General features: G+C 45.4%; 1 protein-coding gene across 4 annotated transcripts in view; it reads left to right on the top strand.

Annotated features, from left to right (window-relative positions):
• The window catches only part of ccdc146 (coiled-coil domain containing 146), a 152,546-nt gene that overhangs the window by 113,092 nt on the left and 24,801 nt on the right, over positions 1-14,653 (top strand). For all 4 annotated transcript variants that reach the window (XM_038811549.1, XM_038811550.1, XM_038811548.1 and 1 more), the window contains 3 exons: positions 1,934-2,022; positions 4,702-4,866; positions 8,533-8,757. In XM_038811549.1, the coding sequence (XP_038667477.1) occupies positions 1,934-2,022; positions 4,702-4,866; positions 8,533-8,757 (479 nt within the window). The remainder of the gene's footprint in view (positions 1-1,933; positions 2,023-4,701; positions 4,867-8,532; positions 8,758-14,653) is intronic.

Below are 14,653 nucleotides of genomic sequence, written 5' to 3'. Positions count from 1 at the left end.
GAGGAGGTGGAGTTAGTCCTGCTCAGTGCTTCACTCCAGAGTCCCGAACCCAGATCAGTCCTCAGTTCGTCCCCCCCTTTCCATCTGGTCTCGTCTAGTGGTGTTGAGCTCTGTCCAGTAGCTGTCCGTATATGATTCCGATACCTGGGGATCCAAATAGCCAGAGACTGGACACAGATCCACAAGTGGAACCTGACTAGCCTGGTGGAGGAAGTTAAAAAGGACCCACAGAGGTGGGGTGCACTCCCACTCTCCCTGGTGGGGAGAGTGCAGACGATCAAGATGAACGTGCTGCCGAGGTTCCTCCTCCTGTTTAGATCATACCAAATTTCATCCCCAAGGCCTTCTTCCAAAACGTATACTGCTCAATCAAGGTGTTTGTGTGGGAGGGGTAAGAATCCGAGAGTTCACAAACCAATGATGCAATAGAGAAAAATCAAAGGTGGCCTAGCATTACCAAACCTGCAGTCATACCACTGGGCAGCAACGGTGGCCTAGCATTACCAAACCTGCAGTCATACCACTGGGCAGCAACGGTGGAGAGAGTGAGGGGATGGGTACACAAACCCAATTTAGAGTTAGTGCGGATGGAGGAGGCCTCCTGCAAGTAGGTGACCCTTCGGGCCCTGTCTACAGTAGCAATCCCATCCCCTTCGGCAAGCTCAGTGGTAGCGGCTACAATGAAAACGTTGGCCCAATTAAGACAGCACTTCTGGCTGACTAAGATGTCCCCCATGGCCCCCATCTGTGGCAACCACAGATTCCCCCTAGCCATGCTAGACACCGCCTTTAAGAAATGGAGACAGGTCGGAGGCTGTTAGTTAGGGACTTTTACATAGGACACAGACCGGCGACGCTGAACAATCTTCATAGTATTCTGTTTATCAAATTGTACAGGGCAATTTTAATCCTACTCACCTGGCAGAAACTGGGCATGGGTGATTTTGACAGCAAGGTGGCTGAAGTCACATTGTTTTGCCCATGATTCTCATTTGAACTGCTCATCTCAGCAGAGGATGTGCAGGTTAGGTGGATTGGCCATGCTAAATTGCCCCTTAGTGTCATGATCCATGTACAGAGTTATGTGGATAAGGCGAGAGAGTGGGCCTGGTTACAGTGCTCTCTGAGGGTCTGTGCAAACTCGATGGGCCGAATGGCCTCCTTCTGCACTGTAGGGGTTCCATGCATTCTAGGAGATGTATATCAGCAGCATCTATTCTTAGGTCAGCCACTGATGAGATCATTGAGGCATGAAGATAATTTTCACTGGTGTCTTGTGTGGGTACAAGATCTGAGGTCAGAAGAGGCTCAAAACATTAAACCAGAATGCTCCACTGGATTAAACAAAACATTTTGCCTCCCAGTCTAAGAATTCTCCTACCTCACCCTCTCTGACTCACCTATGTACCAACTGTGAGGCTCTCATGAAACCTCTCCCAGCCACTTACCTGAGTGCTGGAGAACATGCTAAGGAACTGATGTCTGAGGCGCTGAGAGTGAAGGTGGTCCCGAGTCCAGAAGTGGCGATTTTTCGAGTTTCGGAAGACCCGGGAGTCCAGACGAAACGAGAGAGGCTGACGTTTTGGCCTTTGCCTCTCTGGTAGCCCAGAGATGGATCCTGTTAGAATGGAGGAACTGTGGGCCGCCGAAACCGGGGGTATGATAGAGCGACCTCGCGGAATTCCTTAGGTTGGAAAAAAATCAAGTTGGCCTTAAGAGGCACTGTGGAGGGGTTTACCCGGAGATGGAAATCATTTATCAACTTCTTCAAGAATAGTTAAGAAGTCAGCGGGGGGAGGGGGGAACTTTGGGATTTTAAAAAAGGAGATAGTGGGTGGAGGGTAATGGCGGGGGGGGGGGGCGGGGGGGCGGCACCGGGCTGTTGGTTATTTATTTGTTAAATTATTTCCTGTTTGTTCTCTTTTTCAAATAGCAAAAGAGCGATCGAACTGTAGAAGAGCTGAAAGAAGAGAAATTGTCCTTACAGAATTCTCAGAAGAAACACAGACAAATGCTGATTAGGTAAGAATATTTTACTTTGTGTGAGTCAATTTCTGTCTCTCCCAAACTCACCTATAATCCAATAGTCCAAAGATGTGCGGGTTAGGTGGATTGGCCATGCTAAATTGCCCGTAGTGTAAGGTTAATGGGGGGATTGTTGGGTTACGGGTATACGGGTTACGTGGGTTTAAGTAGGGTGATCATTGCTCGGCACAACATCGAGGGCCGAAGGGCCTGTTCTGTGCTGTACTGTTCTATGTTCTATGTAATCCACCCCCAAATACCCCAAACCTCAGTCAACATTCAACATCTTTTATATCCTATAACTCAATAGCAGACATTACTCTGATTCACCTCTGCCAAATCTTGTTTCATAAAAAAAGCTGGGGCGAGATTCTCCGCAAATGCGGAGAATCGTAAAGGCTGCCGTGGGACAGGCCGTGACCCACGGCAGCCTTCACGCCCACTTCCGGGGCTGATTCTCCCCCCCCCCCGGGCGGGGCTAGGAGCGCGGCCCCGTGCATCACGGCGGCACGGCCTTGACGATGACATCAGCCGCGCATGCGCAGGTTGGACAACGGCAACCCACTAATGCGCAGTTGCCGTCTTTTCCCTCAGCCGCCCCGCAAGACGTGGCGGCTTGATCTTGCGGGGCGGCGGAGGGAAAAGAGTGCGTCCGTTATGGACGCACGGCCCCCTTGGCATGGCCGTGGCACTGCCGTGCCAATCGGGCCCCCCGATGCCCCCAAACGGACATCTGGCGCCCGTTTCACGACGGCAGCAAGCAGGTGTGTTTGCTGCCGTGTTGAAACGGACGTGAAGGCCCGGCCTCGGAGAGTCGCCGCTCGCCGTAAGAAAACGGCGAGCGGCGATTCGTGGCGTGGGTCAGGCTTGGGGGGGGGGGGGGGGGGGGGGGGGGGGGAATAGCGGGAGGGTGTGAAAAATGTTGGGAGGCCCTCCCGCTATTCTCCAACCCGGCGTGGGGGGGCGGAGAATCGCGCCCATCGTTTGGTCAATTCACAGTAGATGGACTAACATTGTGTCCAGATGAGATTGGTTCCCCTCTCTTTCCAAGGGGCAATGAGGCATGAAGTGAGTGAGGACTGTGGAAGGGAGAGTTGCAGGTGGGGTGGGGTGGTGTGACAGGAGAAGGGGGTGGCATGAGGGCTGTGACTGTGGGGGAGTGGTAAGAGGATGAGATGCAGCAGGTGGGGTGAACTGAGGTCTGTGGGAGAAGGTGAGGATAAACTGAGAGGGTGGGGTAGGTGGCTGAGTCTGAGCCTGGGGTAGGGATGGGGAAGGATGATGGGTTTGCAGCACCAGGGGTGGCAGAAGTGCGAAGGTACTACTCCTGATTTAAGGGGCTGCTCCTTGAAAGCTTTATGCTTGCTAGGAGCCCTAGCAGCCCAAAATAAATCAAAGTAACTGAGTAGATACGGGACATGCAGCCCACGTTTACATGCTGACAGTTGCCAGCAAGATCATCATTGGGGCTCCCATGGAGCCAATTCTGGTGAGCAAGATGTTCAGAGTTCGTGTATAAGTTGGCTCCCCCAGAACATGTGATTCTTTGTGGTCCTCAATAGCAATAAATGCCTCAGCTTTCACTACTTTTGGGATCAGAAAGTCTGGACCAATATTTATTGCTGATGTGTTATCTGTGCTGGTCTAACATCAACTGCAACGGGATGCAGTTAAACAAGAAACAGGCTTCCGACACAGGAGATGGTCCAACACTGTTTTATTGAGCCTGTTGAGTGCTGTACATAATCTGCTGTGAGTTGACATTCTATTAACCTAACTGATAACCTCCTACTGGCTTGACCAGACTAGCTCTCTACTACATGGTGATGATGTTCATTGGCCTATGCACTGCGACTATCTCCCTAGCCGTGTCCTGTGAGAGAGGGAGAGCCTTAATGCCCTGTGGGCTTTATAGTGGTGGTGTCCTGTCTGGTGATTGGTTGTTCTGTGTCCTGTGTGTTCATTGGTTATCCTGTGTGTCAATCACTGCCTGTCTGCATCTAATGATATACATGAGTGGATATTATGACAATTGCAGCACTGGTACCTGCCATGATTGAAAAAGAACATTTAAATACAGTGGTATAGATCGAATTGCACACCAATATTTATTGGATGAATATAGTCTTACTACATTATACTGTACTATTTTACCATGTGTGGAGACAGTCACTGCGATATTCAGCCCAATATTTCTAAAATCTTCTTGGAAACAGCTCAAGGTTGCAAATAACTTTCTGTGTATACTTTCATAGAATTCCAGAATGGTTAAAGCACAGAAGGAAGACATGCTATATCTTTGCCAGCTTTCATAGAATCATAGAATTTACAGTGTAGAGACCTTTCGGCCCATCGAGTCTGCACCGGCCCTTGGAAAGAGCGCCCTACTTAAGCCCATGCCTCCACTCTATCCCAGTAATCCACCTAACCTTTTGGACACTTAAGGGGCAATTTAGCATGGCCAATCCACCTAACCTGTACATCTTTGGATTGTGGGAGGAAACCCACACAGACACGGGGAGAAAGTGCAAATGCCACACCCGAGGCTGGAATTGAACCCGGGTCCCTGGAGCTGTGAGGCAGCAGTGCTAACTATGCCACCCAGCAAGAAAATTATGGTCGATCATATAACATTTTAGCCAAAGGAAAATGTCAATGTTCTGCTTTGTGTTATAGCCTAAAGAATTTTGTTAAAGTCTATCAAATCATCAAAAATGAGAGAAACAAGTACGTTAATCTCATACAAAGTGCAGCACAGGTATCTGCAGAAATGCGGGAAAAGATCAAGATTCTACAAAATGAAATGGAAATTCTCAGAACGACTACTCTGCTCAAGGACAGGTAAACTCAAAATTTAGTCCGGAATTGCGATTCCCTTATCCCATCGGCAGTTTCCCGGCAGCGTGGGGTTACAATGGGAAATCCCATTGACAAGCAGCAGAAAAATAGAATCCCGCCACCAATAAACGGCGCTCCGCTGAGAAACGCGTGGTTGGGGGACCGGATAATCCAGCCCATAGAATCCAACCAATGGAACCGGATGTTTTGGGGAGCCAACTTATCCTGGAACTCCAAACTTCCGGTTTGCCAGATTGGCTCCTTGGAAGCCTTACAGCTGATCCCGCTGGGACCTGTCAGTGCATATACTTGGACTGTGATCCCCATATCTACCAAGTTATTTACATTGATTTAATTAGGGCTGCTCCTTGCAGTGTAGTTTGCTCTCCCTCTAAATCAAGAGAAACGTCTGCACACTTCTGTCATCCCCACTGCTGCAAAGTACACAAGTGTGATCAAAGTACACAACTGTGCCTTGAAATGGAAAAAAAACATTTATTTACATAAAAACATACATAGAAAATAGAAGCAGGAGGAGGCCGTTCGGCCATTCAAGCCTGTTCTGTCATTCATTGTCATCGTCGCTGGTCATCAAGTTCAATACCCTTATCCATTACCCCCCCCCCCCCCCCCCCCCCCCAATATCCCTTGATCCCTTTTGACCCAAGATCTATATCTAATTCCTTCTTTAAACAAGAGCACAACGTTTTGGCCTCAACTACTTTCTGTGGTAGTGAATTCTGCAGATTTACCACTGTCTGGATGAAGAAAATTTTCCTCACTTCAGTCCTAAAAGGTTTACGCATTATCTTCAAACTATGATCTCTAGTTCTGGACTGCCCCACCATTGGGAACATTCTTTCAGAATCTATTTCTTTCTGAATTTATTTCACGAACAATGGTTAGTTTAATACGGACGTGGGGAGTCCACACTGAGTAAAAATAAGATCAAAGTTTTATTTACAAACGATATATATACAGTTCCCGATAGGCCCTACCGGGTTCTTGCTTGGTTGGTTTCTTATTGACCGACCTTATATTCATTGGGTAATTGAGATACCTCGTCCCTAGCGGGGAAGCTCGTACTCCGCAAGGAGCACGGGGAAGACAGGCATTCCCACCCCGTAGATCCCGTGTGGGATATTAATTAGTGTGTTAACATGAATAATTTGTGGTCTCTACCTCTCATACCATGGACTGATTTTACTTGTTAGTTTATAATTTTGATAATATTTGAATATCAGTACAATAAGTCAAAAAATGAAATTATTTTTGACATTTATTATCACCCCAGAATAATTGTAATCTTATTCAGTGTTCTTCACTGATGTAACTCTTCCTTATGTGACGTGTGTGAGAAAAAGCTGTTTTTCAAGTTTATTTAAAGGAACCACAGAAAAGACTTGCATGTTATTTAATGATTATCCTAAAGGAAGAGAAAACACATAGCATTTTTCACATATCTAAAAGCACCTCAAAAGTATTCACATACTGTTTATTGCTTTGAAATGCAGCAGCTATTTTGCACATAGCACATAAACATCAAAAGAACAAATGACTAATTAATCTGTTTTGGTGATAATACAAGAGGGAGAAATGTTGGATAGGGCACTAGGGTAACTTCCAAGTTGTATCTTGGGACCTTTAACATTCAGAAGAAGCAGACATAGTTGAAGACAATGGACTAAAAGATTGATGCCATCCATTATTCATACATAAAGCAGATGCCTAAGAATCCAATATGGTGGATTCATTATGGCGCGCTCATTTTAAGTCAGAAATGCACTGCTTGTCATATTAGATTGGATTTTTTTCATGGATGCTTGGAGCGCACATCATAACTATTTAAAGCAATGAAAAGTTTAGCCGTTTACTTGCTGTAATAATGGGTGGTCTGGTAGGGCTGGACAGTGAGGGAGAGAAGCAAAACAAAAGCAGCTGTGACAACTCAATCCTTGTACCAGGGCACTGACAGAACAACCTGTTGCTCTCAAGGCTCCTATGGCCCACTAGTTCCTTTCAGGCTGCAACATGTCACACCATTTTCAGTCCACCACTGTATGATGAAAGACACAAAGTCTTCCTCTACAAAATTGAATAGTAACATTACTTTTGTTCAAAAACCCAATAAAAAACATTACTTTCCCCGTAAACAAAGCACAAAAGGACAAAATGACACTAAGCTTCGGCAACATGGCAGGATTACCCAGGTTGCAAGACTGTACCCACGTTAATTTACATACTCCCCATAGCCAGCCTGACATATTTACCTTTTATAAGGGATTCCCTTCTTCCAACTTTCAGCTGGTTTGCAACAATAGACAGAGTGGATGTCTATGTCTCAGCTTGCACGAGTTAAGTGCTGAAATACTGTTGGCGAAGAAGTCAAGGATTTTAATTTTATTTATTGGCTGTGGATTATCGCTGGCAAGCCCACCATTTATTCCCCATTCCTTTCCTAATTGCCCCTGAAAAGGCTCTGACAGCTAATTCCCCAGTAGAAGAGCCTGGATGGTCATTGACGCGGCCAGTCTGATCCTGCCTGATGAATCAGAGTTCCCTTTTAGAAATTTAATACTAGCTATTAATCTAGTTTAAACATCTGTAGCAGGAATGAAATGAGAAAATTATATGAATGTAAGAGAATAAATTAGATTTTAGATTAAAATTTCTAACATTGCCAGTTATATCTAATTAGTTTGAAGTCCTTACCTCCGTTATGGCAGCATATCGATGTTGCTTCTCAATTCAAACCCATTCCAAATGAAAATGGGGCAGTTTCTATCACTGGTGCCCACACTATAATTGAAAATCTACCTCCACGTGCTTGATTCCTATTGTCATTTTCTGTGACTGGGAATGTTTTGTTATTCTGATGTATTTCATATCTAGCCCAAAAGTTTACATTTTCTTAAAATTTGGAAATTTAACTCATATTTTCCAGGAGAAATTTGTTTTTTTATTTTGTAGATGTAAATTTTGATAGCTTTTGGGGTACAACACCAACTCACAGTCCCTTTTTGAGCTTTCACCAAAGTGGTTTCAAACACCATCTTGTCAGTTTGAAAATAAATGCAATTATTTTACCCTCAATAATGCTGCTGACACATACCTTATTCATGGCTATGCTAAAAATATATTACTATCATAGAATTTACAGTGCAGAAGTAGGCCATTCGGCCCATCGAGTCTGCACCGGCTCTTGGAAAGAGCACCCCACCCAAGGTCAACACCTCCACCCTATCCCCATAACCCAGTAACCCCACCCAACACTAAGGGCAATTTCGGACACTAAGGGCAATTTATCATGGCCAATTCACCTAACCTGCACATCTTTGGACTGTGGGAGGAAACCGGAGCACCCGGAGGAAACCCACGCACACACGGGGAGGATGTGCAGACTCCGCACAGACAGTTACCCAAGCCGGAATCGAACCTGGGACCCTGGAGCTGTGAAGCAATTGTGCTATCCACAATGCTACCGTGCTTACCTTTCATGCATCAAAATATAATTTCATGGGCATTAGGAACTGAGCTGAATTTTTCCCACTGATTGAAAATTGGTCTCATTACATTATGCAACACTTTAATTGTTCATGTGTACATTAAATGCTACTCAAAATTAATTAAGATATTCACCTGTGTAACTTCATCTGTTGTCCATCACAGCCAACTGCAAAAATACAAATTAAAGCACTCTAACAGCCATGTCATCAGAGATAGCCTGCGGAGGGCTATTTGCAAAATCGACCAGGTACTTCGAGATTTGGGAGAAAAAAGAGAAGGCCAAAAGATAAAAATTGTCAAACTTAGTTCTCTGATTAACCAGGCTGAAGAGGAAATGATACAGCTACGCAAAAAATATGAAAATGTGGTTCAAGTTCGCAATGAAAGGTAATCTGTCAAAGTGGGTGTTGATTATATATAAATATTTTGTTTTTAATTGTTTGACCAGAGATTGATCAGAAAAAGAAGAAAGCTGACTGGATAGTGTAATGTGAAAGATATTAGCAACTTCTTGACCAGACCTGCTGAGAGATTAAGTAATATCTTTGAAGTATTGACTTGCATTAGGATTGCTCTGCGTAAAATTGAGACACTTGATAAAAGGAACGAAAGAGGGGATTTCTGAAAAGGGAAATATGTAGAAATGTACTATTGTCATACGCATGTCACTCATTTCCTCTTTCTCACTACTACTTACAAATAACATGTATTTTATTAGCATGTATTAATGTATATTCTCTGCAGAAAAGCAGCTGTGAGTATGAAGTGGTTTGAACTCACGCTTCCTTTTCCATTAAAATAACAAGCACAGACAAATACACTGTGCATTACAAGGTGTATACTTCCAACATCTTAATCGCAATAATATTTCTTCAATTAACATCAAACTGGATATTGCCATTCCATTATTAATAACGGGCTAATAAGATCAGTTTCTCAGAAATAGCACATTTAATTCGGTTTGTCCCAGGGAGCATTGATGGCGGATTTCTGGGCTGGCACAGGGTAGGGGTTAGGAGGTTGAGGGACCTGTTTGTGGAGGGGAGGTTCGCGAGCTTGGGGGAGTTAGAGGAGAAGTTTGGGCTCCCCCCCGGGGAACATGTTTAGGTACATGCAGGTGAGGGCGTTTGCCAGGCAGCAGGTGGAGGGGTTCCCCTTGCTGCCCCCACGAGGGGTGCGGGATCGGTTGCTCTCAGGGCTGTGGGTTGGAGGAGGGAGGATTTCGGACATATATGGGGTGATGCAGGAGGTAGACGAGGCCTCGGTGGAGGAACTGAAGGGTAAATGGGAAGAGGAGCTGGGTGAGGAGATCAAGGAGGGGACGTGGGCGGATGCCCTAGAGAGAGTGAATTCCTCCTCTTCCCGTGCGAGGCTTAGCCTCATACAGTTCAAGGTGCTGCTTAGGGCCCACATGACTGGGACGAGGATGAGTAGGTTTTTCGGGGGCGAGGACAGGTGTGCTAGGTGCTCGGGGAGCCCAGCGAACCACGCCCATATGTTTTGGGCGTGCCCTGCGCTGGGGGAGTTTTGGAAGGGGGTAGCAAGGACGGTGTCGAGGGTGGTGGGATCCAGGGTCAAACCAGGCTGGGGACTCGCAATTTTTGGGGTTGCAGTGGAGCCGGGAGTGCAGGAGGCGAAAGAGGCCGGTGTTCTGGCCTTTGCGTCCCTAGTAGCCCGGCGGAGGATCTTGCTCCAATGGAAGGATGCGAGGCCCCCAAGCGTGGAGGCCTGGATCAATGATATGGCGGGGTTCATTAAATTGGAGGGTGAAATTTGCCCTGAGGGGATCAGTACAAGGGTTCTTTAGGCGGTGGCAGCCTTTCCTGGACTTCCTGGCGGAATGGTAGGGAAATAGGCCGGCAGCAGCAGCAACCCGGGGGGGGGTTTGGATCGGTGGGAGGGAGAACTGTGTACATTGGTTTCTGGGATGTGGCGGGTGTTATCTCTTTCCCTTTTGTTGTTGGGTGTTCTTTTGTTTTTTTCCTTTGTTTGTAGTTGCTTTTGAAGTTGGGTGGGTATTGCTCTTGGGGTGTTACCGCGGTTGTTTTGTTAATAGAGGTGAGATGTTTATATTTTGTAAAAATTTCAATAAAAATTATTTTTTTTAAAAAGAAATAGCACATTTAAAGCTGCACTTTGCTGCAATTTTAATAGTAGGTAGTTAATTGTAGAGAAAAGCTGGCAGTAGGGCCAGTCAAGGACAGTAGTGGGAAGTTGTGCGTGGATTCCGAGGAGATAGGAGAGGTGCTAAATGAATATTTTTCGTCAGTATTCACACAGGAAAAAAACAATGTTGTCAAGGACAATATTGAGATACTGACTACTAGACTAGAAGGGCTTGAGGTTCATAAGGAGGAGGTGTTAGCAATTCTAGAAAGAGTGAAAATAGATAAGTCCTCTGGGCCGGATGAGATTTAACCTAGGATTCACTGGGAAGCTAGGGAGGAGATTGCTGAGCCTTTGGCTTTGATCTTTAAGTCATCTTTGTCTACAGGAATAGTGCCAGAAGACTGGAGGATAGCAAATGTTGTCCCGTTGTTCAAGAAGGGGAGTAGAGACAACCCCGGTAACTATAAACCAGTGAGCCTTACTTCTGTTGTGGGCAAAATCTTGGAAAGGTTTATAAGAGATAGGATGTTTAATCATCTGGAAAGGATAATTTAATTAGAGATAGTCAACACGGTTTTGTGAAGTGTAGGTCGTGCCTCACAAACCTTATTGAGTTCTTTGAGAAGGTAACCAAACAGGTGGATGAGTGTAAAGCAGTTGATGTGGTATATATGGATTTCAGTAAAGCGTTTGATAAGGTTCCCCACGCTAGGCTGTTGCAGAAAATACGGAGGCATGGGATTCAGGGTGATTTAGCAGTTTGGATCAGAAATTGGCTAGCTGGAAGAAGACAAAGGGTGGTTGATGGGAAATGTTCAGACTGAAGTCCAGTAAGTAGTGGTGTACCACAAGGATCTGTTTTGGGGCCACTGCTGTTTGTCATTTTTATAAATGACCTGGAGGAGGGCGTAGAAGGATGGGTGAGTAAATTTGCAGATGACACTAAAGTCGGTGGAGTTGTGGACAATGCGGAAGGATGTTACAAGTTACAGAGGGACATAGATAAGCTGCAGAGCTGGGCTGAGAGGTGGCAAATGGAGTTTAAAGCGGAAAAGTGTGAGGTGATTCATTTTGGAAGGAAGACAGAGTACTGGGCTAATGGTAAGATTCTTGGTAGTGTGGATGAGCAGAAATATATCGGTGTCCATGTACATAGATCCCTAAAAGTTGCCACTCAGGTTGAGAGGGTTGTTAAGAAGGCGTACGGTGTGTTAGCTTTTATTGGTAGAGGGATTGAGTTTCGGAGCCATGAGGTCATGTTGCAGCTGTACAAAACTCTGGTGCGGCCGCATTTGGAGTATTGCGTGCAATTCTGGGCGCCGCATTATAGGAAGGATGTGGAAGCATTGGAAAGGGTGCAGAGGAGATTTACCAGAATGTTGCCTGGTATGGAGGGACGATCTTATGAGGGAAGGCTGAAGGACTTGAGGCTGTTTTCGTTAGAGAGAAGAAAGTTAAGAGGTGACTTAATTAAGGCATACAAGATGATCAGAGGATTAGATAGGGTGGACAGTGAGAGCCTTTTTCCTCGGATGGTGATGTCTAGCACGAGGGGACATAGCTTTAAATTGAGGGGCGATAGATACAGGACAGATGTCAGAGGTAGGTTCTTTACTCAGAGAGTAGTACGGGCGTGGAATGCCCTGCCTGCAACAGTAGTGGACTCGCCAACACTAAGGGCATTCAAATGGTCATTGCATAGACATATGGATGATAAGGGAATGGTGTAGATGGGCTTTAGAGTGGTTTCACAGGTCGGCGCAGCATCGAGGGCCGAGGGGCCTGTAATGCGCTGTAATGTTCTATGTTTCCTGCTTTTCATCCCCCACCACCCACTTCCTGTATACTTACAGAACAGTTTTAAGTGAAAAAATGTTACTTAGCTTCACCCAAGTTTTGGCTGTCATGCTGTACCTCCAATCAACTGAATTATATTAAACTGGAAACAGCATTAGGGCACAATTAACATCTGCAATAGGACATTATCTGAGATTATGATAGACAACAGAGCATAAATCATCATCAGGATGTTAACAAATTCTCTACTTTGCTAAATTCTCTGGCTGAACCTTTTTCTAAATCAATGGTTAGACAATTTGTGATTTGCAATGCAATATTTAGGACTTCAAGATAAAAAAAAATCTATATTTTTAAAGATGTTTTTTCCATCTGTAAAAATTGCCATGATTGGTGTGATTATCCTTAAAGGAGATAGTTTTAAAAATTTGTTACATATCCTAATTAGAACTAATTATTAATGGTATTATTAATGGTATTTAATGGTATTATTAAACTGCATGATAATGATGTGTGGTTTATTCAATAAGACACAGAAATATTCAGTCTTCTCCTTTAATGTAAATTAGTCTGGTATGTAAGCTGTATTTAGTTCACTGTGCGTGGATGAAAGTTAGATAATTGACTGCAGAAGCTGGCATGCCCGATTCACTGGTCTCTGGATTTAAACACAGTTTTACACATTTTTGAAAGCCATGCTACAAGTCTCATTACTCCTCAACGCCATGGAAATTAATGATAACAACATTACTGTTGAAACTTATGATTTGGCTGAGCTTTTCTCTGTATCACTGCTCACATGTGAAATAGGTGTGATATTGTTCAAGTGGCCTGGCTGGCCTTTAAGTGTTGGTTTCTTATAAATATATCGCATTTTCACTGTTGGTTGGAAAAGTTTGCATAATATTTAATGCATACAATGAAACCTGTGTTAATGGACATCTGGAAGATTACATGGTAAAATATACAAGATGCACTCTGAAACTCGGGACAGCCTTCAATATACCAAACCTTCCCGCTGATCAGTGCAAGGTGGTAGAGGATTTTGCGAAAGAAATGTCCGTTATGGAATGGACGATGTTCACCCAGAGTCCGTAGTGTCAGAAAAACTGCTCTATCCTTAGGATTGAATCCTAGTGCAGCTCTGTCTCAAGTATATAACAGTTTATCTGATGCTATAAAGAACTCGGACAACAAAAGCTGTTTCTAGTAGATAAAAATATTTTTTGCGCTGTTTGTATCTATAGCTGAATTTTTTTTAAAAACATTTATATTCCAAACCAAAGTAAACAAAATACGCACAAAAAAGTATCATAATCCACACAGTTTCACATATTTTTCCCATTTTCACCCTTTAACACCCCTCCCAACTGAGCACCCCCCCCCCCCTTCCCTACCCATTGGTGACAAACAAGGGACAGGAATGTCAGGTAGAGCTCCCCCTTCTCATTAAATGCCCTTACCAGTAGAGGCCCCAAATCTCCCAAAAACTTTTTATAAACTTCTACCGGAAAACCATCTGGCCCTGGGGCCTTCCCTGCCTGCATTGCGCCCATACCCTCCATCATTTCCACCAGTCTAATGGGTGCGCCCAACCCATCTACCAGGGCACACAAGGTTCCCTGTGGAACTCCAACCCGTCCAGGAATCGCCGCATTCCCTCCCCCCTGGTCAGGGGCTCTGATTTACAAAGCCACCTATTAAACTCCTCAAATACCCCATTTACCCCCAGTACCATTCCATCCCTACCGTCCTTCACCCTTTCAACCTCCCTCGCCACCTCCTGCTTCTTGAGTTAGTGGACCAGCATCCTACTAGCCTTCTCCCTGTACTCATACCCTGCCCCTCTGGCCCTCTGCTACTGCCCTACTGCCTTCCCCGTGGACACCAGCCCGAACTCCATCTGAAGCTTCTGCTTTTCTTCAACAATCTTGCCTCTGGGGACACCCAATACCTCCTGTCCACCCACAGAATCTCCAGCCTTACCATCTCTGCTCACTCCTCCTTCTCCCTATGTACCCGGATCGATATGAACTCCCCCCCCCCCCCCCCCCCCCCCAATCACTGCCTTGAGTACTTCCCACAGCGTGGCAGCCGAGACCTCATCTGTATCATTTAGTTCCTCATACCACCGAATGGCAGCCCCACCCGCACACATACCCCCTCATCCGCTAACAACCCTGCGTCCAGCCTCCACTGCGGGCGCTGCCTCCCCCCTGATCCACTTGCAAGTCCACCCAGTACGGCACATGGTCTGAAACCACGATCGGTGAGTACCCCGAGACGACTACCCCCGCCAATAACGTCTTACCTACCACAAAAAAATCAATCCGAGAGTGCACCTGTGCACATGGGAGAAAAACGAAAACTTCTTCGC

Source organism: Scyliorhinus canicula, chromosome 11 (genome assembly GCF_902713615.1).
Source record: "Scyliorhinus canicula chromosome 11, sScyCan1.1, whole genome shotgun sequence".
In the NCBI taxonomy this organism is placed as follows: Eukaryota; Metazoa; Chordata; class Chondrichthyes; order Carcharhiniformes; family Scyliorhinidae; genus Scyliorhinus; species Scyliorhinus canicula.
This window is presented reverse-complemented; position numbering and strand designations above follow the sequence as displayed.